The following is a 22,689-nucleotide window of genomic DNA, read 5'->3' as shown; positions in this document are numbered from 1 at the left end:
TGATGAATTGCGACGCTTATTTATGCTATCGAGGAAACGCTTAATCGACTCGTACAACTAGCCTCTTCGCGCTCACTGCAGCGAACCAACGTAAATGTTAAACGGATTAACGGTTTTATATTAGAACAATTAGAAACGTACAAGTAGATGATCTCTGTATTATGTATACACCTGCGCGAGATTCGAGCTCGAAGACAATGACTTTATAAGAAATTTTCGTCTATTTATAAACTATACAGTACATAAAAATCGGTAATTACATTTAACGACTATTTCCACTCGTGGAAAATTTGATTGCATTATCTACTTCGTTCGATTCAATGTTCAATACTCTCGGATGTATGCAAATCTAGTAGCTATTCTCGCATCTCGTCTGTCATCTAGACAGTCGCGATTCGTCGAGGCATCCATCGATCGAACGAAGAAAAATCCTCTCGAATCTCGAGCGAGCCTTATATATACGCGAACGAAGCTTGAGCGTCCTCAAAAGCTCCGGAATTAACGTATCATTACCGTCTTCCAGGTACTGTCTATGAGCGAGGAGCTGAGGCGAGCTCTTTACGCCAACAGCGCGATATCCCTCGACGCGGAGCTGATAATCCCCGACCTGGTGGGAACGACCGAGATCCTGAGCGACGAGCACAGAGAGCACCTCTGCCGACATCTGCCCGCGAGGGCCGAGGGATACCTCTGGACCCTCGTCTTCAGTACCAGCCAGCATGGCTTCAGCCTCAACAGCATGTACAGGAAGATGGCCAAGATCGAGAGCCCCATCCTTCTCGTCATCGAAGACACAGAGGGCAACGTGAGTGTCTTGTCACACGTAATTGTCTCTGTAATGTAACGCTTGACTTTTACTAATTGTGACGCTCGATTGCAGGTGTTCGGTGCCCTGACCTCCTGCTCGCTGCGAGTCAGCGACCACTTCTACGGCACGGGGGAATCTCTGCTGTTCAGGTTCACGCCGAGGTTCCAGGCATTCAACTGGACCGGTGACAACGTCTACTTCATCAAGGGAAACAACGAAAGTCTGGCCATCGGCGCGGGAGAGTAAGTCTCGTTTTTAAACTTCTAGCTGAGAACCACGAGGTTGGGGTGTACTAATAATGATCGACGATCTCTTTGCAGCGGCAAGTTTGGTTTGTGGCTGGATGGTGATCTGTACCAGGGCAGGACCCAGTCGTGCAGCACCTACGGCAACGAGCCCCTGGCGCCCCACGAGGACTTCGTAGTCAAGACGCTGGAATGCTGGGCATTCATATAGGACACGGCCCCGTACCAGCAGCAGCAGCTGACGCATCAACAGCAGTTGACCAGCACCTCGTCACTGTCCACGTCGCTGTCGCTCTCGTCGTCGCCGCCACCCTGAAGCCCCAGCCGCGACCCGACGCTGCCGCCACGACGATGACGCTCCACTGCTGTGCTATCCACTGCTGATAAATTGCCGCCGCTGACGCTGAGCTGAAGCTGATATTGCTGCTGCTGTCGTTGTTGTTGTCCTTGTCACGTCTCACGTAACTTCACCAGGAGAGAACACGGAGGAAGACTAAATATCGTCGAGCGAGCGCGCGGTGCCGAGACACGAGCTGTTGGAGCGACACCCGCGAGCTAGACGAGAGATGAATATAAGAGAAACGGACATTACCCGAATCTCAGGCTGTACAATACAAGCTCGGCACCACACCGAGAAGCAGCGCGCGAACGAAATTACCGGAGAGCGGAGAGAACGAACGGAACCGTTTTTATCGTACACGCACGTAGGGATAATATGCAGACATAAAAATGTAATAATTGTGTTTCGTTGTCGTCGTTATCACGATGATCGGCCAGCGCGGCCTGAGTGCGAGTCGCACTTGCAGGTTTTTAATTGTGAACGAGCGTCCGCGTGCCCGCGCCCGTGCAGTACGCGGGAGAAGCAGGAATAATAATACACATAAATGAGGCATACACACATAGGTTCGATGCATTGGATGATACTGATGATACTCTATAATCGCCTCGCGGAGACATGCCTCGACTTATAGACTTCTTTTTTGAATTTTTCATTAATTATATCGTTAATTCCTCACTCTTTTTTAAAAATTTAGAATATTTATTTTATTATTAGTACTATTATTATTATTATTATTATTATTATTATTATTATTATTATTATATTATCATTACTATTATCATTATACTACTATTATATTATTTTATATACATGTATCGCGTTATTACCGTGAAAGATAGATGTTTTGACCCGAATTGGGATGCGGCGTGATACCGATTATGATAGACGGGATTACGGCGATGATGATAATTAAAAGTGAGAGAGCGCCGCTCAAACGGTTCGGGTTTTACACGACGATTGTTTTTTTTTACCTAATTACCATTGTTACTTTGAATTGTGAGCGGGAGATTATGTTATGAAGAAGAACAAAAGAAATTAATAAACTGAATGTCGAACGTTTAGGAACTCGGATGTGAACATCGTACGATGAACGGAGTTACAAAAAAAAATTCGTTGCGTGGCGGAAAATGGAGTATTGATGAAAAATTTCGCCAAGACGTAGCTCCGTACGCTAATGAGAAACAGAGAAAAACGCAAAACTAACCGTTTGTTAATGTGTAGATATGTAGATAGTAAATGTAAATATATACATATATAATAATTACAACCGTGTTACAGTGATTAATTTTGAGCGCTATGCATATGGACGAAATATTGTTTACACATAACAAAACAGAGCAAAATAAACATATACGAAACACATTCACACACGTGCAAACGTATTATAATATTATGTACGCGTTCGTTTAATATGCGCTAATGTTCGCGCATCTGACCAGTGTTTAGGATTTGAGAATGAAAATCAAGTTATCTTATTATCTATTTAAGACGTTCATTATTAAAAAAGGATAAAAAGATTTCATGGATTACAGAAAATGGTTATATCGATACTGTTATTTCCATTTTATCATTTTTAAAAGTTCACTTGAACTCGAGACATACGACTGTTTCTCGAAGCATACTGTTATTGTTACGTTTCGTCGCATGCGAAGTAGTTATGTACTGTCGTCACACGCAAACCTTCGAAGACAATTCGTGCCCTGGCATACGGGGCCCAGTTTATTATTAAAAAATCACTTTTACCAAATGGATGAACCATGATGGAACTCATGAATATTGACTAAGCCAATTGTCATCTTGCTCACTCAAAATGTGTCACGCTCATTAAAAAAAGAGATAACCTAAACAATGGGAGAGCCTAATAGAAGTAAGAAATTGTAAGAGCAGTGCTGTCAAATACATTTTTTTTTCTAAAAAAATAAAAAACAAAAGTAAATCGTACAAGTGTAAAATAATATCTATTAAAGATGGAACGTATATGGAAAAAAAAAATAAAAAAAAAATACAATTTTATTCGAGAAAATGCAGATTGTATGATGTTGATTTCTTTACTTGACCGAAGCGTTGTACTTGTATGTAGACACGCGTATTCTACGTACAATCGTAGTAGTAGTTTTCACGTAGATGGATCGTTGCGCTAATTCCTATTGGCCCGTTGAGAACATATCCTCGCTAAATTTATAATCGAACTGCGAGTAGCTTTTTCGAAATAAGAACTGTTGATCTTGGGACTCTTTGGGGAGTTAAACGATCCCTAGATTTTTCGAAGAGATTTTTCTAAACGCGCGCTAAAACATTTACAATAAAAAAGAAACTCACGACTAACATACGCACACGACGATGAATCACGTGTAAGCTTGTGAGATAACTGTTATAGCCGGTAAAGCTCGAACATCAAAAAAATCACGTTAGAAGATTCGTTTACGACAGGTTTCATTGAACCGAGAGATAAAAAGAAGCAGTGGAGACTTTAGATAACGACTCGATAAGTTCAAAATAAATAAAAGTAACTAAAAAAAAAGAAAAGACAACACTTCCAGTAGATGTCACAGAGACATGCACAGTCACGGTTTTAACAGCGAGATATTATCGAATTAATAAGGAGGAACTATAGAGCGTTTTTGTAATAGCGAATTCGACAGCTTGCTAGTCGTAATGTGGATGAACATGCGTTGTAGCACATAAATATGCGTTGATACGATTAGTTTTGTCTAGAAGCGTATACTTAGATGATCTAGACGTGCTCTTGTGATACCAAACTGCTCCCTGATGCTTTATCAAGCTGCTTTTGAATCTTTTGAGAATCTGAGAAAGGAGGACAGGTAAAAGCAAAGCGTATTCGTGATTTGGAATAGTCGATATATTATATATTAAAAACTACGTAATAAGTTATTTCATATTTTCCGCCAGAGGAAAAATGTTTATAGAAAACCCTTTAGAAAGGTACTGCAGAATTATCGCGTAAATGCAGCGTTTCCGTATAATGATCCGGGAGCACGCATAATAAAGATGCACACTAAGAACTTGCGAAAAAAGAAAAAAAAGAAAAAAAATAATATAGTGTTACTGCCTCTAAGCACTGTAGAACGTAGCTCATCTAATGTGAATCGACTATAAATACGCGGTCCGTAAATCGACTGGAATTTGAGACAGAATATCAAGGATTCGAATGCAATTAGCTGTTCATGAGTTGCACCCTGAAAATAAACCCTGCGACTTGAATCAAATAAACTTAACGTTAGTCATACTTTCCGTAAAGTCTGTATTATTCAATATATTTTCCAAATAAAAAAGGTATATTATTTTATGTTTCTTCGATTTTTATTTCAAAAACATGTATTACTATCAAATACAATGTTAGGTTGCATTTGAATCCTTCGTCAATAAATTTCGAGTCAGATTTCAAGTACGACCCTTAAAGCATAGATCGACGTGAATTTGTCTTTACGTTTTCTATAAAACGAGATATAAACGAGGCTTGATCGATGAACATAGAGTAATGATTAAATATTATGCTGCAGAAATTTTCCGCTAAAATTTGTATTGTACGCGCTATTAGTTAAATATCAAAGATTTGCTTTCCATGAAGAGTATAAATGCAAAAATCACTTCAGAAGTTTGAAAAGAGTATACATAAAAGAAAAACAACAAACACAAGTCGCGATTAGGGTTCGGATTGCACATCCACTAACGATCCTGTAACTAAGTAATGTCAATGGACAACGATTAATGTTTCATCAATGTAATGTTAATGTTCGATGTTAAAGAGGCGCTAAAAATTGAAAGGGTATAATACACAGGAGTGGCTGCATTTTTTTAACAAATAAGATTGGTACCTATTAGAAACACCTTTAAAAATCCGATCGGAGTTTCGTATTTTATATCCTCGACAAAGAACACGAAACCGACTTGAGTGATAAAGAGGATTGAACAGTTGAACGTTATAACGATCGCGTTGTCAATGTTATCGTCGGAATGCACGTAGTTAGGTACGTATTTGTTGTAATAAAAAAAGTGCGGATAAATTAATGTTCATCACACCGACGCATACGATAAAGTCGTTGCTTTAATTTTCGATTCGATGTCAATGCTACTTGGTTACGTAAATTCACGAGCTTTAAAGGGTAATTGTGATTTTCTATAGTTTGAAACTAACGTTACGATGTGAAAAAGACGGGGGGCTAAATTTTTAGTAAAAACAAATAAATGAGAGTAATTTCTAAAAATGATGGAAAAAATTTGACGGAGTAGTTCAAGCCCGCAATCGTTAAATCGCAGCGAAGAGAACCTCTCGTACATTGTCAATTAGATTCAGACTGACTGCAGGGATTGAACACGCATAAAAAAAAGACACACTCGATGTTTCGGTGTTTCTAGGTCTATAGTCGTGTCGTGTCGTCGTCGTTCTATCTGGATTATTATATAGAAAAACCAAAGATTATTATGTATAATGTAATAATATATTAAACTAAAAAGCAAAACACAAACAAAGATCCCTGAGGAGGGTATGTTATCTAAAGAAAAAAGATTATGTAACTCAACAATCATCACTTAATTGTAACGATAATAATGAATAATAACAAAGATGCAAAAATGCTTGCAGACCTCGCCTAATAAGCGCGTTTGTTGATCCACTGAGAGTATAATATAGGCGAGATCCTGCTAAAATATCAGTAGTTCCTTGAAAAGTATAGTTCAAAGTAATAAAAAACTAAAGTGTCGAAAGAACGTAGGTCCGATTCCAATTCTATTCACGATTTTCAAGTTGGCAGGAGTTCAAGAGTGCTTTTGAGCGTCACTATAAGTGCAGTTGTATACGCGTATAATAAAACACAAAAAGAATGTCTTGTGCATACCGACAGCTGCTCGAGATTATTCCCAATGTCACCTTGATGTATTTTCTGTTCTCAAAATCTCACGTGATTGTAGGCAAATTCTGTACCTTTTCTACGTTTCCGGATATCGAACGCTGACTATACATTCGCTCCGGCGCTATTATCGTCAGTAAGAGCTTGCGGTCGTCCTGCTGAGACGAAGTGCTCTCGCGAAAAACCAGTTGTACGCATAATAATTTGCTTTTCGGTGTCACATAGCAGAGAAATAACAAAAAAATGTGCAGGACTCTGTAAATAAACTAGTTCGATTGTTCGCTTGTTTAAAAAAAAAAAAAAATTCTGGACTGACTATTAAAATGTGTATCTTCAAACTTTCGTTTCTCCCTACAGCACTGATATTTACACAAGCAGTTTCCCAGGGCGGAAATATAAGAGCGAGATCGCAAAAGTTCGAGAGTCGATGGAAGAGAGTGGCTCGAGCACACAAGACGCGTCGTTGAAATCAAAAATATATTAAAAAAAGTTTCGCATTCATGACTTCTGATTCGTACATATCATTGGGCAATAACGATAAAACAAACGATCTCCCTGTTAACAATAAAAGTAATAATTATAATAATCTGTTTACACGTATGCGTAGTTTGTTCGCGTCTTTGTCGAACTTCTTGATTATATTCTATTGTTGTAATACCGAGGCCGTGTGTGCGAGGGCTGCTTTCACCAATAACCTGAATAGCTGACATGCCAGGAGAAAAGCTTCTCTGGACCAATAAAAAGAATTTTACATTTCTATAAAAAAAGAGAGACAAACAAACGAACAAATAAATTAAAGCAAACCAGCTCTACTTTGACTAAAGTTTTAAACAAATATTTAACGAAAAGTAAAAAGTATGTAAAACGCTGCGAGTATATAGTAGTGGCGCGTGTCTGTCTCTCAACCTCTGGACTCGAATAAAAAAATAACAAAACACACCTTGTCTTAGTAGAGAAAGCTGAACAAAAAGAAAAATCGTTTACCACAAAAGAGAGATAAAATCTATCTGTGTAAATGTTATAGACTATCGATATAGAACTGCGTATTGTTGTTTTCAAGTGCGGATAGTCGATGCGAATAATGACATGAGAATTGTAATCGATCGAAAGCGTTGCGGCGGAAAAGTTAGCAGCGGGAAACTTTGCTCGCACGTCGCATAATACTTCGTACGGCGGCTGCCACGATATATACTATACATATTATATACATATATGCATATGCGCGTTATATATTATTATTCGAGATGTATAGAAAACGTTATTTTCCCGAGAGAGAAATATGAAATAGCTCGTGTGTAACTAGATACCTGCTGCTGTGCACGACGTTGGAAAGCCGTGTCTTGAATACCTTTCTCGCCGCGATCAAATCAAAATTTTATCATTTCACACGGTAATTATATATTACAAATATTGATTACTAACACGCTAACCGATCACTCTTCGATCCTCTAATATATATGTGTATCAATCTCTAATATTGTGTGAGTTCCAAATTAACACAAGATTACATGCAGCTCATTTTTAATCTTATACATAAGTCGAGCAATAATTACGTATTTTCTATATTTTATGAAACAGGCAGAAAGGCATTTGAAACGTCCAACCTCGTGCGAAGATAAACATTTATTAGTACAACGCAGTACAATTGAAGTTGACCCGACGAAGTATTGGGATTTCTCGCTGCGCGTGCGACAGGATCTGGATGATGCTTTAAATTTAAATTCGAGACACCACGAGCTAAATGTAATAACGATACACATCGCCATCGCCAACACTATACATATATAGGTTCGACTCTATCGCTGCGCCGAAAACTATGTTACTGTAATTCTCAAGTCAAATCTCAAAATTTTTCTCGGAGAGCGTCTCTCTCGACAATAAGCAAAGCAAAACAAAGGTTTACTCATTAAATTACGATGAAATAATTCAATAAAGGATGTACTCCTACATTGTATACATTCACACCCTGTCACAGTTCACACCGACATCGAGTTCATAAATGTAAAACATGCAGAAACACATGCACACAAACACACACGAACGTAATGAATATACTATAGTTCATCGACATGTGCCCGATTGAAGTACGTTATATCAAAATGAGAATTTCTACAAGAATGAAGCTATGTAAATAAATCGACTTTCCGAAAGCTGAGGTGATTTTCAATAAAGTGTACAGATAATGTAAAGAGAGATTACCAGAGAGATATATATTAGCTGAAAAAAAATCACTTGCACAGTGTACAGAGACGATGAACAAAAAATGTAAATGAGAAGCCGCGCGTAATGAGACGGGAGAGATGTACTTTATTTTTGTTTTTCGGAAATTCGATTTAAGCCTGTACAAGTATAAATATATAAATATTATAAAACTGAATACACAAGGTACACACTCAAAAAGCTCACGTCTCACATAGACACACACACACACACACACATGATGGATACAAGGGATATGAACCACATGCCTGTGCATAATGTAGAGCAAAAGATATATGTAAAGCGAGAGATGATATTTTATTGCGCGAATAATAGTTCGAGGTGTGTAGAATTACGAAAGAAGCAAAAATGACAGCGAGTGCGTGAAGCGAACCGCAGCGCCAAAAATGATGATGATGATGGTTACGCACCGAGCCGCATTCACGGCGGGCAGTGAAAATTTTGTGTACAAAAAAATTAACAAGCAACTGTATGTGTGGGTGTACATGCATGTATATAAACAAAGATATATATATATATACTATATTAAATACATAAATAAATATAAATTGATATACATAAAAAAGTGAAGAGAAATGTATCGTATATGTGTATCGCACACTGGCGCGTGTGAGCACACATCACAATATACATGAATGAAGGATACCTATATGTAGCTACTGTCTAAATGCGCGTATCAATACTTGTACATCTAGATATACGTAACGTAAACTGCAGTTGCAATGAAAAAAAAAAAAAGATGTCGAAGCGCGTGTATCCCAACCAGAATGAGAGATCATAAGAAAGCGGTAGGAGGAAAAAAATCACAGTAATCATATATTATAACGCCACGGAGCATCAGAAACTCCTTTAAAAAAGATGCGATGATATATACTGCGTATGTTCTATGCCAATTTCATGCGCCAGAAGACGTAGCAGCGTTTCTAGTTTAAAAGAATAAAAAAACATAACAGACGAAAAAGAACAGTCAATATGCCGAGTATATTCATATAAAAATATATTCAAGTGTTACTACCACACATATACACAAAAAACACACCACACGCGTAGAGTGACGAGATTGTTAAATATATTGACCAAGTGCAGCTATGGACGAGGCGGAGATAAATAATATTACAAAAAAAATGAGAAAAAATAAATAAATAAATGAAGTTTATTCCTTGGAGCGAGGCGCGCGCGCGCGAGAGAGAGAGAGAGAGAGAGAGAGAGAGAGAGAGAGAGAGGGGGGATGAGAAAAGGTTTAGTAAATGAAATAGATACAACAAGAAAAAGAAGAGATCCTATATTATATGGGCCGCTTGTATTTGAGTCGACGGACAATGCTGTGCGTTCTATACATATTACTGTATATGAAATGAAGATAAATATATATACATAATATATATATAAAAATATATAAACCTTGGAGTGTTTTTATTAATCGGCCTCTCATTCATAGATTCAAGTTTCTTTACTTATCCTTGCACGCGAAACCTTTTACTTAGTTCACTTAAGTCGAACTTGACACACATGTAACAAACGTACACAGTTTTGCGAATGAGTGACTTTACATGGATCATTGAAAAGTTATGGATAAAGACGTGCTTTACGGACACAATGCTGCGCTTTATGCACTCGTTTAACACTCTTTTATTTTGCGCAGGTGCGGTTTTAAAAATAGAACTTGCATAAGGACTAGTTTAATAACAGCATATTTTGATACAAGTGCGAAAAAGCTCACTTGTACTTACAATAAATAAGAATAAAATAAGTTTGTTTCAGCGGGACGTTCTTCTTTTTCCTCAACCGCATTTAAAACGTCAGATCTTTTTCGTGAACGATCATATCCCTGGTAACTTGTTTAACGCTCGAACAGCCTAGAATCAGAATTTTCAAACTCACTACTCTAAAGTCACTGCGATAACGAACCGATCGTTTACTTTCCGGCCGTTGCGCGGAAATCGTTTACACACCTGTCAAGGCAAACGTTTGTTCAACTTCTTCTCGTAATATTTCCAGAACAGAACGTGCCCCTCGTTCGCCGTCACACGCCAAGCCCCAGAGCATGCTTCTTCCCACAAACACCTGACGTTCGAAAGATCTTTATTTTATCCTTTATCAGAGTCGTGATCGAATCATTGAACAAACTAAAAAAAGTCTTGTATACCATTCTGGCGCCTAACGCTAGAGCTTTGAACACGTCGGTCCCTCGAGTCACTCCACCGTCTACGTAAACTTCTGCCTTGTCGCCAACAGCTTTGGCGATGCCTGCCAGTACCTCGAGCTAAGTGAAGACGGATGAATCAAATATTTGGCTACACGACCTTTGGATAAGTTAAAAAGAAAACTGTCTTTATCGTACCGTAGCTGGCGTATTATCGAGCTGACGACCGCCATGATTCGAAACGAAAATCGCACTCGCTCCGCTCTCAACTCCCAAAACCGCATCCTCCGGCGTTAAAATCCCTTTCAAAACAATCGGCAGTTTTGTGACGCTCTTCAGCCAAGCCACATCGTCCCAAGTCAAGGAATCGTCGAGCAAGTCCAACAAATAATCGAGTATGTTGTTGGAGTATCCCTTGACTAAGACATCTTTCTTCGTCGACAAGTATTCTTCGAAAATAGCGGCTCTGCAAAACGCACGCCACTGTTATTTCCGGAATATTTCAAGCTTCTCTGTTCTACGATCATATCTCACTCACTTTGCTTTATACTTATTTAAGCAGTCGACCAAAGCAGAGTTTTTACATTTACCGTAAATTGGATTGTCGACGATGACGAGTATCGCTTTGAAGCCACACTTCTCGGCCTTCCTCACCATGTGCAGGGTGGCTTCCCTGTCTTTGAATATACTTGTCATCAGCCATTTGTTACCGTTTGGAGCTGCTTTCGCAACTTCGTCGATGCCGGTGGTGGAGTAGCAGGAAAGAACGAAAACTGTTCCTGCAGCTTCAGCGGCTAGAATTACGATTTAATGAATGTTCACTGCAGTGAATCATTTCTTATAATTGTTAAAATTACGAGATCCACTTACCTCGAGCGTTGCCGCACTCGCCATCGGGATGCGCAAAATTTTGAAAACCTGTCGGAGATACACCCACCGGCATCGAAACCTTTTCTCCTAGTACTGTGGTGCTGATGTCCCTGTTGGAGACGTTTCTCAGCATTCGTGGAAGAATTCGAAACCTGAAAGTTTGATTATTATTCGTCAAACATAACAAAGCATTCATGAATGTGAATTATTTCGCTTACTTCTTATAGATTTCTCTGCTCCATCTGATAGTGTCCTCTTCGTCCTGTCCAACGTTATAGTAATCTCTGGCATTTTTTGGCAAAATCGTTAACGCATGACTTTCGAAATCCGGAATACTTTTTAACTTCGACATGCTCTATCACAAATTATGAGGTAAAGCGAACCAAAACTTGACTACTGACTTTCGCACTCGACAGTCGACCGATGATATGCTAACGAGAATCAAGCGTATTAGTCTAATCAGTATGTATACAAGTCGCGATAGCTGAGGCTGATAAGAAAGATCTTATGCATTTTCAGATTTTTACGTTAACGACATTCTTGTAATTAATGGAAGACATGAATATATGTCGCTCCGGCAGAAAACACGTTTTGAAATAGGCCCCCTTTCCGTGTAAAAATTCAAAGAATTGTCAAAAATTACCATTGCAGCAACTATTTAATTATAATAACTTAAATACTAAGGTTAATTTAATAAATATGCACATTAACTTAAAAATAATCATTCATTTTATTCAATAATAAAGTTTACAAATGCACAAAGCGTTTCTAGTTTGAGAAGAACAGACTATTAATCTAATCGCATTGTATTGTAATAAGTACAGATAAATACTAGCTTCGTTGTAAACTCGTTAACAGTATTATCAATCATGCCGATTCGCATGTTAAACGAAAATATAATAGTAGAAAAAACTTTATTCGATGGTATTTATAAAAAAAGATCGCCTAGTTCCAAGGCGATTTCATTGGTATAGAGAATATAAAGATTTAATGTAGTGGAAACAAACATCATTTATATCAATTTGATGTGAAAGAAATTAAAAGAACCAGGCAAAAATTTAGGAAGATACTAGCTCATAAATCGTATCAAAAAGTTCTTCAAAACTGTGCGCGCAACCTCGTTTAGACCTAATAAAAGAATCAAAAATACCCACCCTACTCTGCATTAAATTATTAATTCCCTTTATCATTTCAGCAGCTCAGAAACGTTCGTTCTCTCGACAAATATTGCTTAGTGTAATCCTGCGTGCGTAATTTGGCACTTGGCTATGTTACACCTGATTTTCAACGATGTCCTTCTGTGCTTGCTCCACTGCTCTTTTGAACAATAAGACAAGCCCGGGCGTTTCAAACTTCACCGCGAGCGTTTCAACCTCGGGACTATCAGCCTCGGCGTGATTCATACCAGTCCACGTCAAGCTTGTGTCCGACGTGCCAAGCTCGCGGAATTCTAGATCTGAAGTCAGAGGAAAATCGCACACGATCTCGTGTTTGTGCAGCCGCTCGCGTTGCAGCAGCAGACGGTAGGTGCCGTGCTCCCGATGATAGAGCAGCTTCATCTCACCCGTGCCTCGCTCTATCCATTCTCTCGTATTGCAATTAAATCGGTAGAGTATAGCACGGCGGCAGAACACTGTAAATATATAAATATTGGGATACACTTAATTACGATTGACGATTTTTGATTGATTTAAAATATATTTGATGCGTTAGCCAATAGAAAAAAAATTCAATTCAAAATAAGTAATCAATTATTAACCTTTGTCTTCGCAACATCTATCAAACGTGTTAGCTGTTTTTGACGTTTTTACTGGTGCAGTTGTATGAAATGTCGGGAAACTGAACGTAGGTCGGATTGACGAATATGTTGTTGGCAGCGTTTCCGAAATGGTCATGATAACGTTGGGACACGAACCCGCTGAGGTTGTAGTTGAGCTAATACCGTAGCTGCATTATAGAAAAGTAAGTATATTATTTAACATGCATACATTTTTTTTACTATTAGTTGATTCAATTAAAATTTCAACTTTAAAACACTATCATACATCAAAGATTAAAATAAAAGAAGAGAAAACTTACCAAAGCTCAGGTTCACTCTTAGCTGGCTGCTGTTGGGTTGCGATATTCTCATGAGCCCCATACATGGGCCATTGTCCACCCAACCTCTGGTCGTAATCGAATTTGGCAGCTGCTGGAGCATGATGGACTCTGGGTGCTGGATAATTATAGGAATCGGGTGAGTTCTGTCTCGTCACTGCTAATGGATTGATCATTGCTGAGGCGTAGGCCGGGCCATTATTGTTTGCGGAGTAGCTAGGGAAAGTTTCGGTATCAGCAGTAGGTGGATAGACAAACGCTGACGAGAAAGCATCACGTTCGACAGCGATTAAGTTTGGCACCTGAGCCGAGGCACGGTTGGCGCCTGGAGTCACCAGCGAAGGATCGCTATAACTAGCACAGTACCTGCAAGTAAACGTTTAATAATAATATGATCGTGTGCGTAATTAAGTTTAGATTTAAATTTAAAGATAGACTTTTACCCGTAAATACCGGCAGGCTGGGGATAAGATTTGGCGTTCAGCTCCATGTTCTCTTTGCAATAAGCACTGATTTTGAGAAATTCGTCAAGCTTATACAGAATAGCTCTGTTTTGATCTTTCAATGATTCGATGGAGCGAGCAATTTGATCAATTTTTGCATCGAGACGCTCCAGACTTAGCGGTGTTTTCTGATTTAATATAAGTATAAAGAGTATTTTATAAAAATAAAGAAAATATGTTTCAATTCAGTAAATAAAGTAGCAAGAAACATACATCACAATCAAGAGGTGCATCTATCAATTCTGGTAATGAATCGGTTTCTATAAGATGCTCATCTTCGTGTGCCGACGAATAACTTTTATTAGACGACAGATCATCGCAATAGTCAGAGTTTCCTAAGATCGTAAACAAAATTTGTGACCAGTCAGGACGTAAAAAATAATAATGACGTCGCTGTGAACTATATACTTACGAACAGCATAAAATGAAGTGTCTGTATCAAATTTTTTCAATTGATTTTGCACTGCGGCAATGTGGCTGTCGAGTTCTGACTTTAATGGATGTTTAGGATCAGTATCTGGACTGCATAAGCGATCCATCGTGAGGTAAAAACACTCGAGCGCTTTGCGTAATAAAGTTATGTGTGAAATTTTTATTTCCTTCAGTGAACCGAGTGGCTTATCGTTCAATTTCAAGTAAATCTAAAATTTTATTTCTATGATAAATACCAAAATACTTTAACAAATAGACTTTATCACTTTATCTAAGTATTACCTTGCCCTGTTCAAATGATGCTTCTGGACACTTCAATGCTTCTAGAGACTTTATTGCTTCGTAATCCTGTCCACTTCTTACAAGTTTCCGTGCCAACCCTATTTTACCTTCTTCAATTGCGTGCGTTAATTCTATACTGTCCATGTGACTTCTGTAATATGCAAAATAATTTTATTAACTCCACAGTATTACACATAATTAAAGAGAATGTCAAAACTCAATTCTTACCCTGCATAATCAAATAATTTTACATACGACGAGCTAATCGTCTGATTATTTTGCAGTTTTTGAAGTAGAGGAACGGCAGCCGACCAGTACATTTCCGAACGAGACTCCAAGGCAGGAATGTCGTTGCTTTCACTATTTCCATTCTTTAATTGTTTCGCCTTTGAAAGAGAATGTAGGCATTAAAGATTGTAGTGTATTTTACTTTGAATAATAAATGTGTCATGCTATCAAAAATACTGACCCTGTAATGGAAGATTCGAGCTAAGTGTACTAAGATGTAAGGATGTAAATTGTTATTGCCAATACAACGCACAGCTTCTAATCCCTGTTGAAAGAATAGTTTAGAATTGTCGTCTAAAAGCTCTTTACGATGGATTTTGCAAGCAGCGTGCCACCTGAAATACCATAATTAATTATATTGTTGTAGTAATCCTTGAATAAGCACGTCAAAAAGTATTTGTCGCAATTATTATTCATACCATTTTTCTTGTTCGGTAGAACACAATGGGACCGTTAAATCTGCCGGTAAAGTTTGTGATCGGCCATAATACCCAAGGGTATTCGTCTGTTGTTTCTCGATAACCGCCGTGGCACAAAAGGCTTTAACAATAGAATTCGTTAATTTCATTACTTAAAATATTCAACATATACCCAATTTGGGAACTTGATTGAATCTACCTGTTGAATTGAGAAACGCATCGACATCGAGGCGACTAAGGGTGTCAGGGGAAGTTTGGCTAAGGTTTTCAACAGAAAACGGTATATCTGGAAACAAGTGCGAGGTCAAATTCGGCTGAGGACCTTCGAATATGCTTGAGCACGAATTGTTAGTGTGCAGCTTGATAGCCGGCCAAACTTGATGATGCAGGGAATTTGACCATACTTCTTCAGCAACTACGAATCAGATTAGAACATTATATTATTATTATACAGCTGCGATTGGATTATTAATATAAGTATAATTGGAACATATTGGAGTGTACCTTGGTCATATTTTTGCAGTTCATTATGCGAGAGAAATCGAAGTGACGAAGTATCAATCGCATTGTTGTTCAGGAAATATGAGCTTTGCACTTTTTCATAATAGAATTTACTCACGAAAATTCTCTGCAAGCAAGTAATTGATGTATAAAGTAATTGTGCATTCGATTTAAAATATTTAAAATTTAGCTTATTTTTTTAGAATGGTCCGATTACTTTTTTGCAAATACCTTGTAAACCAGCTTTTTCCATGGGCCGGTACAAAACTTCTTAATATTATTAATAAGTTTCTCGTGATTGCCTCTAGCATAGTTGTAAAGGACATGACCTGAAATCAGGAAATATTCAACATCGTAGTAATGTCTGCACTGTATCATTATGGTATTTTACTTTCTTAAATAAACTTACCAGCTTGACTGCAACGATACGATCCTTCGTGATACCAAGTTTGCAGCCGCTGCCGATCCCAAAAAGCCTCCGAGTCGATGGGATTGACAAGCATGGCGGTGAGCAACAAAGGTGCGCACAAATAAGCTGCTTCACTCCTGCCGAATGGGTCGCGATGTGTATCCATTAGCAGCAAGCAAGCAAGATGGAAGTTTAGCTGACCCCACATGTGCTTCAAAATGCATTCGGGGAAGAACGGCAACAACAATTTCGCCTCGAACAGACATTGATCAAAGCTGAAAAAAATCAGTTTTCCAGATGAAAGTTGCCGATTCAATCTGAGTATGCAACTAATGACTTACTTGTAAACAGCTTTAACGGCTCCAGACATGTTTCTAATTGAGCTGAAAAGTCCTTTGATCGATAAGGCGGCGTAACGCTCCAGAGAAGAGATGTATGCAATCCAAAAGGACCCGATTTTCTGGCACTTGTTTTTGCACTTTAGAAGTATTTCAGTTAGTTCTTGATACCAGACCAAACTATTTCTGTGAACGTGAGTCGTCTCGATGTCGATGGCATACTTATAAGCCTCATCAAGCTTGTTCTCTTTCACGTAATGCTTCAGAAGTTTTATATTGAGCTGAACATCCGTTGGTCGAGAGACTAATTCGGCTGTACGCATAATATATAAGTATAACATTAATGTGAAGTTTGATAGTAGCAGTTACTATTACGTGCCAGATTAGGAATCGCTATTTTCCCTTACCTTTGATGAGCTTTTCGAGATTTTCTTCATTGTATGATGTGAGTCTTTCTATCGCTGGGATTTTTTCCTTCAGCTGGGAAACTAATTTCCGAGGAAACCATCGGTAAGCGTTTTCGACCCAGAATCTGCTGATGGAATTGTCACTTGCAATTTCCGGATCTGACAGCAGTTCACATACTGTTTAAACAAAAATAAACGTAAACTTATTGAGCATATATACTCACGATTGCATTCGAGGAGAAAAAAATACACATTATAGCTTAACATACCTTTCGGAATGAGCTCTTTCTCTCTGGAATTCAGCTTGAAAGCACATTCGTACTGTGCAATTGCCGCTTTTTTCTGTCCCAGAGCCTCGAGTATTTCGCCCATGAGTTTATGAGCTTTTGCTTCTTTATGAAATTCGACGTATCGAGAAAGGTACTGCCTAGCAGATTCGAAGTCAGCTACACTGTAGTAGAGTTCGGCTACTTTGTAACACATCAAAATTTTCTGCAAACGTAATAATAACGAATGAATTGCTTCTGAAAAAAAAAATACCCGTGTTTCTCCACTAACGAACTCTCTGACCTGCCGACATTGACAACTTTCCTAATCGACGAATGTCGGAGCATCAAAAACTCATTCTCATCGTTTCAGAAACGTTTCTAAATCGTGAAAATGTCCGCTTTTGTTGGAAAAGTTACGTTGCCAGAACGTTTCTGAAACGTTTCTTAGGTTTGAATTTAGTAAAAAATATTAAAAGTAATATCTTTCTACTGCCACCTCCCGCCCTCCCACCCTAAATGCTTCTGAAACGTTGAGAAACTTCAGATTCAACGTTCCAAGGTTTCAATTATACAACGTTTGAGAAACGTTTCTCAAACGTCTAAGCTATAAGCATATTTGAAAGTTTTGAAATAAGAATTGAAACATTTTAATAAATTAAGAACGTTGCTATATAGTTAACTTTAGAATACTTATAAGTCAAGGAGATTTGGAAAGTTTGCGTAGAATGCACTTCGCGTGCGTTCAAGCGCATTTTCCGCCCCCTCCACCGAAAAATAATGTTTACCCGCGCGAGTTGATTCGCGGGCAATGCGCGAATAGTAATGTTTGCGGGAATTTTGAAACAGCGCTCAGTCTTCGTGGGGGGGGGGGGGGCGATGAAAAACTCAGCCAGTTCTAGGGCATTTTACCACGACTCACCTCGGTCTCGTCTTTCATGTTGCAGTACACGTCCTGCACGTGGCGGTCGACTTCTTCCTTTGTCCAGAGCATCTTGTCGTCGATGGTTGTACACAAAATACAAATGGACGTTCGTCGATCTCAACCGGACAGTTTTGTTAAATTCGCAGATCCAAGGTGGAGTTGTTGTGGCGTTATGACGCTTCTCTTGAGAGCGCGTCTATAACTCTAGCTCCCAGGACCTACGCACACGTTGCTTATCGTCGATCACACGACAGACGCAGAAGACCTGGGTTGTTGTTATACAGAAGAGCCCAATCTCTTCGAGATGATTCGGGGATGATCCGGAGTGAGAGACAGGTCCAGGTGGTTTTCTTCAAGCCGACTTGTTGTCAGAAAACTAGGACGCGAATGGCGATGCGCTTCGCTTCAGTCTATAGCTTCACTCTTCGTGCGCTCTTACCCCCACTCCTGAATTAGAGTAAGACGGGGGTGCAATGTGCATCAGGCTTCCTATACGTTCTATCCAGTGTGCAATGGTGACTGGTGAGGGAGGCCGGAGGACTGAGGACTAAAGCCCGGTGGTGCCACCACGTGGGCGATTGCGAAACGAAACGCGTCGTCTGCACTCATAATCATATCATCAGTGTCAGCTAACAGCTTCCTATACTGACGCGGTGACGTTGAGCTCCTCCTGCTCCGCTGTAAACAATGAAAACAGATGATAGGATGACGTCCACCAGTGAAAAGTTTGTTTACTTGATTTTCTGTGAACTTTAAAATAGAATTATTGAATAATATTATTTTTACCAAATGTTCATATCACATTTGTTCTAGGCTGGAAACTTGCGAAGTGTGTGCGGCGAATAAGGCAAAATACACTTGTCCCAAATGTGAGGTTAGAACGTGTAGTCTCACGTGTGCAAATATACACAAGCAAGAATTAGAATGCGACGGGATACGTGATAAGACAAAGTTTATACCGCTGAATTCGTTTACAGATTTGGATTTGTTGAGTGGTAATTTCATCATTCATGGGAAAGCTATTTTCCAAATACATCAATAAGCATTAAAGTGCAATCAAGGTTTTGATAAACATTTGTTTTTAGATTATCGTCTGTTGGAGAACATTGGAAGATCAGTGGAACAGTTACAGAAAGATCCTGCAAAAAGGTGTACGCGGTTGATCGAGCAAAATCTACCTCCGGTATGCATCAACTATTTTGAGGAACAATGATTAAAGTTCATGCAATTATACTATTATCATATGCATTTTTGTATTTTCTAGCATTTCTATAGGCTAAGAGCTGCAGCTTATCGCAAGGGTGTGGAATTACATTTTATGCCTCATAATTTTAGCCGACATATAGAAAATACCACTCATTTGGAATGGAAAACTAATGAAATATTTTGGAGGGTGGAATTGATTTTTTCACAAGCAGAAAATGCAAAATGGGTCATAGAGAGGTAAAGTGTAATTTGTTTAGTTTTTATAGCACATCGTGCATAAATAGATATTTAAAATTCAGCTTACTTTTAGGGTTCCTGAAAATAAGAGACTTTCAATTTTATTAGAAGAAATTTTGAACGGTGAAGGTTCAACAGAAACAAAAAGCAGCGATGCATCAAGTCACTTATCAGTGCTTCAAAATAAATTGAAGTTTTATCGTGCTTGTGGACTATCAGGATTGAAAGCTTTTTTAAAAGCTGAAAGAGTAAAAAAATCTGACTCTAGGTATGTCAAAACTTTCCGAAGAAAACTTGAAATATTTTTTAATCGTTTTATTCATTTTATTTTCATTAAAGGTTCTTCGACTTGGATCTGGATATGACACTGCAAGAAAATTTAAACAACAAGACTATAATAGAGTTTCCAATAATTTATGTAGCTTTGAAGGATCATTCAGATATGTTTGAAATTATAGATAGTGGTAAGAAAAAAATATTTTCATATTCACATAAAACATATAATACAGATAAAATAAATAAAACCTTGTATGTTATAGACGATGAAGAATTAAAGGAGAAAGCTGAGAGGCACTCAAATAGAAGAAACAAATTGAATCGCAAAAGGAAGCAAATGGACGATCAAGAGAATTCTCCTAAGATAGACGTAGATTCGTCTGTTAATTATTTCTTCAATGGGGACATTTCAGATTCTGAAGACGAATTGTCATGTCCTAGTCTAGAAAGGAAAAGATATAAGAACAATGAAGAGTTATATATACCAGATTATAACGAATTAGTGAAAATGCAACAATGACAAATTCCAAGTGCTGTTCATATTTTTGTATGAATTTTTATTGTAAATACGTTATTTTTCATAGCTACAAGATCGAACTTTTTATAAATATTTTAACATCAAAATAAGTTCATTATAATACATAGTCTATTGGTTTCCCTCTTAAAGACATTGCAATCACTTCCCTTCAAAACATTGACACAACACATTCTCTTATGTATAAAATTAATTTTAAAATAAGCTATTATAGTAGCATTTATGAAATTTATTTCCAAAACTCCTTTGTAAAACATAGTTCAATGGAATGAAAATAGTGTCATCTGGTAGAAAAAGCAATTCGTAACATAAAGTTTTTAACAAATCATTCTATATTAAAAAAAAATGGTTGAAAAATTATATCTTAAAAACTAGATTACAAAACTAGCCCTTCACAAAATAACAATATCTTGGCAAGTTCTTGTTTTCTTTTTTTCACTAAAGAATGAAAAAATACAATACAAATACCGAAAACGCTACTAATCCGGCTACTGCTTTGATGTACATGGATTTGCTATTCAAATATGCAGCATCCTTTTTATATTTCTGTGATAACATGGATAAGTTTTGCGTTTTCGTGTCCAACTCTGAAACATCATAAGATAAATTTTACAAAACAGTTATATTTGCAAATGGAATTAAATTAAAAAATTAAAATATATTTTACCTGAAAGTACTGTCCCCCTATGCAGGACATCATCAATGTTCCGTACCATAATTCTCTGCACATCTTGCAGCTGCGTATTCAAAGCATTCATGTTTCTTCGAGATCTGTTATCAGAGAAGATTTTCTTGGCCTTTTGCAAATAGGTGTCTGAAAATTCAACAATAAAGATTATAATCAAGAAATCTTGGTGAGAGACAGCTACAAGTTATTTGATCTTATTGAATAAACCTACCAAACTCAATGAATGAATATGGCCTTGTAACTGAGTTAACTTTTTTACCATATTGAATGTGGAATTCCTGCGCAATATCTTCCAAGTAACTGAATACTGTACGCTTAGAGTAGAGGTGTTCACATAGAACTAAATAACACACACCATTTTCTATGAGGTAACTGTAATAATACGAATGTATATCAATAGGTGTACAGTCTTTCTACATTGTTTAATAATTGTGTGATTACAATGTAATCCTAATTAATTACTTACTGAAAAAAGTATGGCCCAGTTTCAATGGTGCACCTTGGTTCAGATTGTGGTCCAAGTTTCCTAAACAGCATTTTGGCTTGATTTTGATACTCCAAAATACTTCTACCTGTCTGAAATAATTCAACAGTGGTTTGTTAATAAAATAATTGAAATTCATTTATTACTAAGTCAATTAGTTAACAAGTCATCAAACCAATTCTCATTATACATTTAAAATTTTTGTTCATGGACAAAAAAATAAATAAATACACCATCACACAGAACCTAATCGAAGTGACTGTGCACTGCCTACTAGCAATAGCGAACCAAAGACAGCAATAATTACATTGTTGAAAAATACAGCACCGTTTGCATCAGCGTAAAAAATTGAAGTTACATTCTCCGGTTGATAATCACGCAAATAAAAATCTTCCAAACGTCTCGGTCTCCCCAAATATCGTTGTCATATTGTCAAAAAGTTATCAATAACACGGTATTTCGTAAAAGAGCTTTCTAACCTGTTCGTCCTCCTGCATCGCAGCTGCCAGCGGCAGTCCGTCGCTTATCCTCGCTATCATCGTCAGCAGAATCATCTTGACTGTCTTGTTCTTGGCCTAACTAAATAATTCAAAAATTCAATTAAATTCTACGACTTTCTGCCTAACATTTGTGTCCGCCAAAGAGCGATTTGACGTGAAGCTCTCGAGCTGATGCTCGCAAGTGACTCTACACTCTCCAAGTTACACACAGACACCGCTTACAATTGTAGTCTGTCTTGCTTCCGCAACAGCACAGTCCGCACACCAGTGTAGAGCCACCACGTCAGTGGATTTTATTTTGGCTCCTCCATCGATATGATTAGCGCAGGACGACCGGAATAAATGTTAATAATTGCACAATTACATAAATATGTCTACGCGTTGTGCATAGAATTGAAGGCG

General features: G+C 38.0%; 5 protein-coding genes across 22 annotated transcripts in view; 2 read left to right on the top strand and 3 right to left on the bottom strand.

Moving 5' to 3' along the window:
* Positions 1 to 9,249, top strand: part of LOC100121136 (TLD domain-containing protein 2) — a 110,944-nt gene extending 101,695 nt beyond the window's left edge. For 16 of the 18 annotated variants that reach the window (XM_032597622.1, XM_016982496.3, XM_032597620.1 and 13 more), the window contains 3 exons: positions 524 to 805; positions 881 to 1,050; positions 1,129 to 9,249. In XM_032597622.1, the coding sequence (XP_032453513.1) occupies positions 524 to 805; positions 881 to 1,050; positions 1,129 to 1,264 (588 nt within the window). In that variant the 3' untranslated portion in view covers positions 1,265 to 9,249. The remainder of the gene's footprint in view (positions 1 to 523; positions 806 to 880; positions 1,051 to 1,128) is intronic. The other 2 variants (XM_016982494.3, XM_016982493.3) reach the window with 1 other exon arrangement.
* On the bottom strand, positions 4,536 to 11,937 carry LOC100121159 (hydroxyacid oxidase 1-like). The gene is made up of 7 exons (XM_001604695.6): positions 11,713 to 11,937; positions 11,495 to 11,646; positions 11,163 to 11,418; positions 10,823 to 11,090; positions 10,628 to 10,744; positions 10,434 to 10,545; positions 4,536 to 10,337 (listed from the first exon to the last, which is right to left on the bottom strand). The coding sequence occupies exons 1-7, from the start codon at positions 11,844 to 11,846 to the stop codon at positions 10,273 to 10,275; spliced, it is 1,104 nt and encodes a 367-aa protein (XP_001604745.1). The 5' UTR covers positions 11,847 to 11,937; the 3' UTR covers positions 4,536 to 10,272.
* A 263-nt stretch (positions 11,938 to 12,200) lies between these two features.
* LOC100678056 (E3 SUMO-protein ligase RanBP2-like) lies at positions 12,201 to 18,815 on the bottom strand. The gene is made up of 18 exons (XM_003424077.4): positions 18,359 to 18,815; positions 17,440 to 17,662; positions 17,171 to 17,347; positions 16,767 to 17,076; positions 16,426 to 16,700; positions 16,248 to 16,345; positions 16,020 to 16,143; positions 15,715 to 15,930; positions 15,516 to 15,636; positions 15,278 to 15,431; positions 15,037 to 15,194; positions 14,809 to 14,959; positions 14,507 to 14,735; positions 14,308 to 14,429; positions 14,035 to 14,222; positions 13,574 to 13,957; positions 13,254 to 13,441; positions 12,201 to 13,127 (listed from the first exon to the last, which is right to left on the bottom strand). The coding sequence occupies exons 1-18, from the start codon at positions 18,428 to 18,430 to the stop codon at positions 12,766 to 12,768; spliced, it is 3,552 nt and encodes a 1,183-aa protein (XP_003424125.1). The 5' UTR covers positions 18,431 to 18,815; the 3' UTR covers positions 12,201 to 12,765.
* A 55-nt stretch (positions 18,816 to 18,870) lies between these two features.
* LOC100121201 (box C/D snoRNA protein 1) lies at positions 18,871 to 21,152 on the top strand. Its single transcript, XM_008214217.4, has 7 exons — positions 18,871 to 19,086; positions 19,175 to 19,356; positions 19,447 to 19,544; positions 19,626 to 19,804; positions 19,878 to 20,072; positions 20,144 to 20,268; positions 20,344 to 21,152. The coding sequence occupies exons 1-7, from the start codon at positions 19,049 to 19,051 to the stop codon at positions 20,598 to 20,600; spliced, it is 1,074 nt and encodes a 357-aa protein (XP_008212439.1). The 5' UTR covers positions 18,871 to 19,048; the 3' UTR covers positions 20,601 to 21,152.
* Positions 20,605 to 22,512, bottom strand: Sec22b (SEC22 vesicle trafficking protein homolog B). Its single transcript, NM_001159931.1, is given in 5 exon segments — positions 20,605 to 21,202; positions 21,283 to 21,429; positions 21,515 to 21,675; positions 21,770 to 21,879; positions 22,267 to 22,512. Coding segments are annotated over 5 exon segments (642 nt in total). The 5' UTR covers positions 22,342 to 22,512; the 3' UTR covers positions 20,605 to 21,053.
* Positions 22,513 to 22,689: the final 177 nt, after the last annotated feature.

The sequence above is a fragment of the Nasonia vitripennis genome, chromosome 2 (genome assembly GCF_009193385.2).
Source record: "Nasonia vitripennis strain AsymCx chromosome 2, Nvit_psr_1.1, whole genome shotgun sequence".
Lineage (NCBI taxonomy): Eukaryota > Metazoa > Arthropoda > Insecta > Hymenoptera > Pteromalidae > Nasonia > Nasonia vitripennis.
The sequence above is the reverse complement of the archived record's forward strand: the minus strand, read 5'-3'. Positions and strand labels throughout refer to the sequence as shown.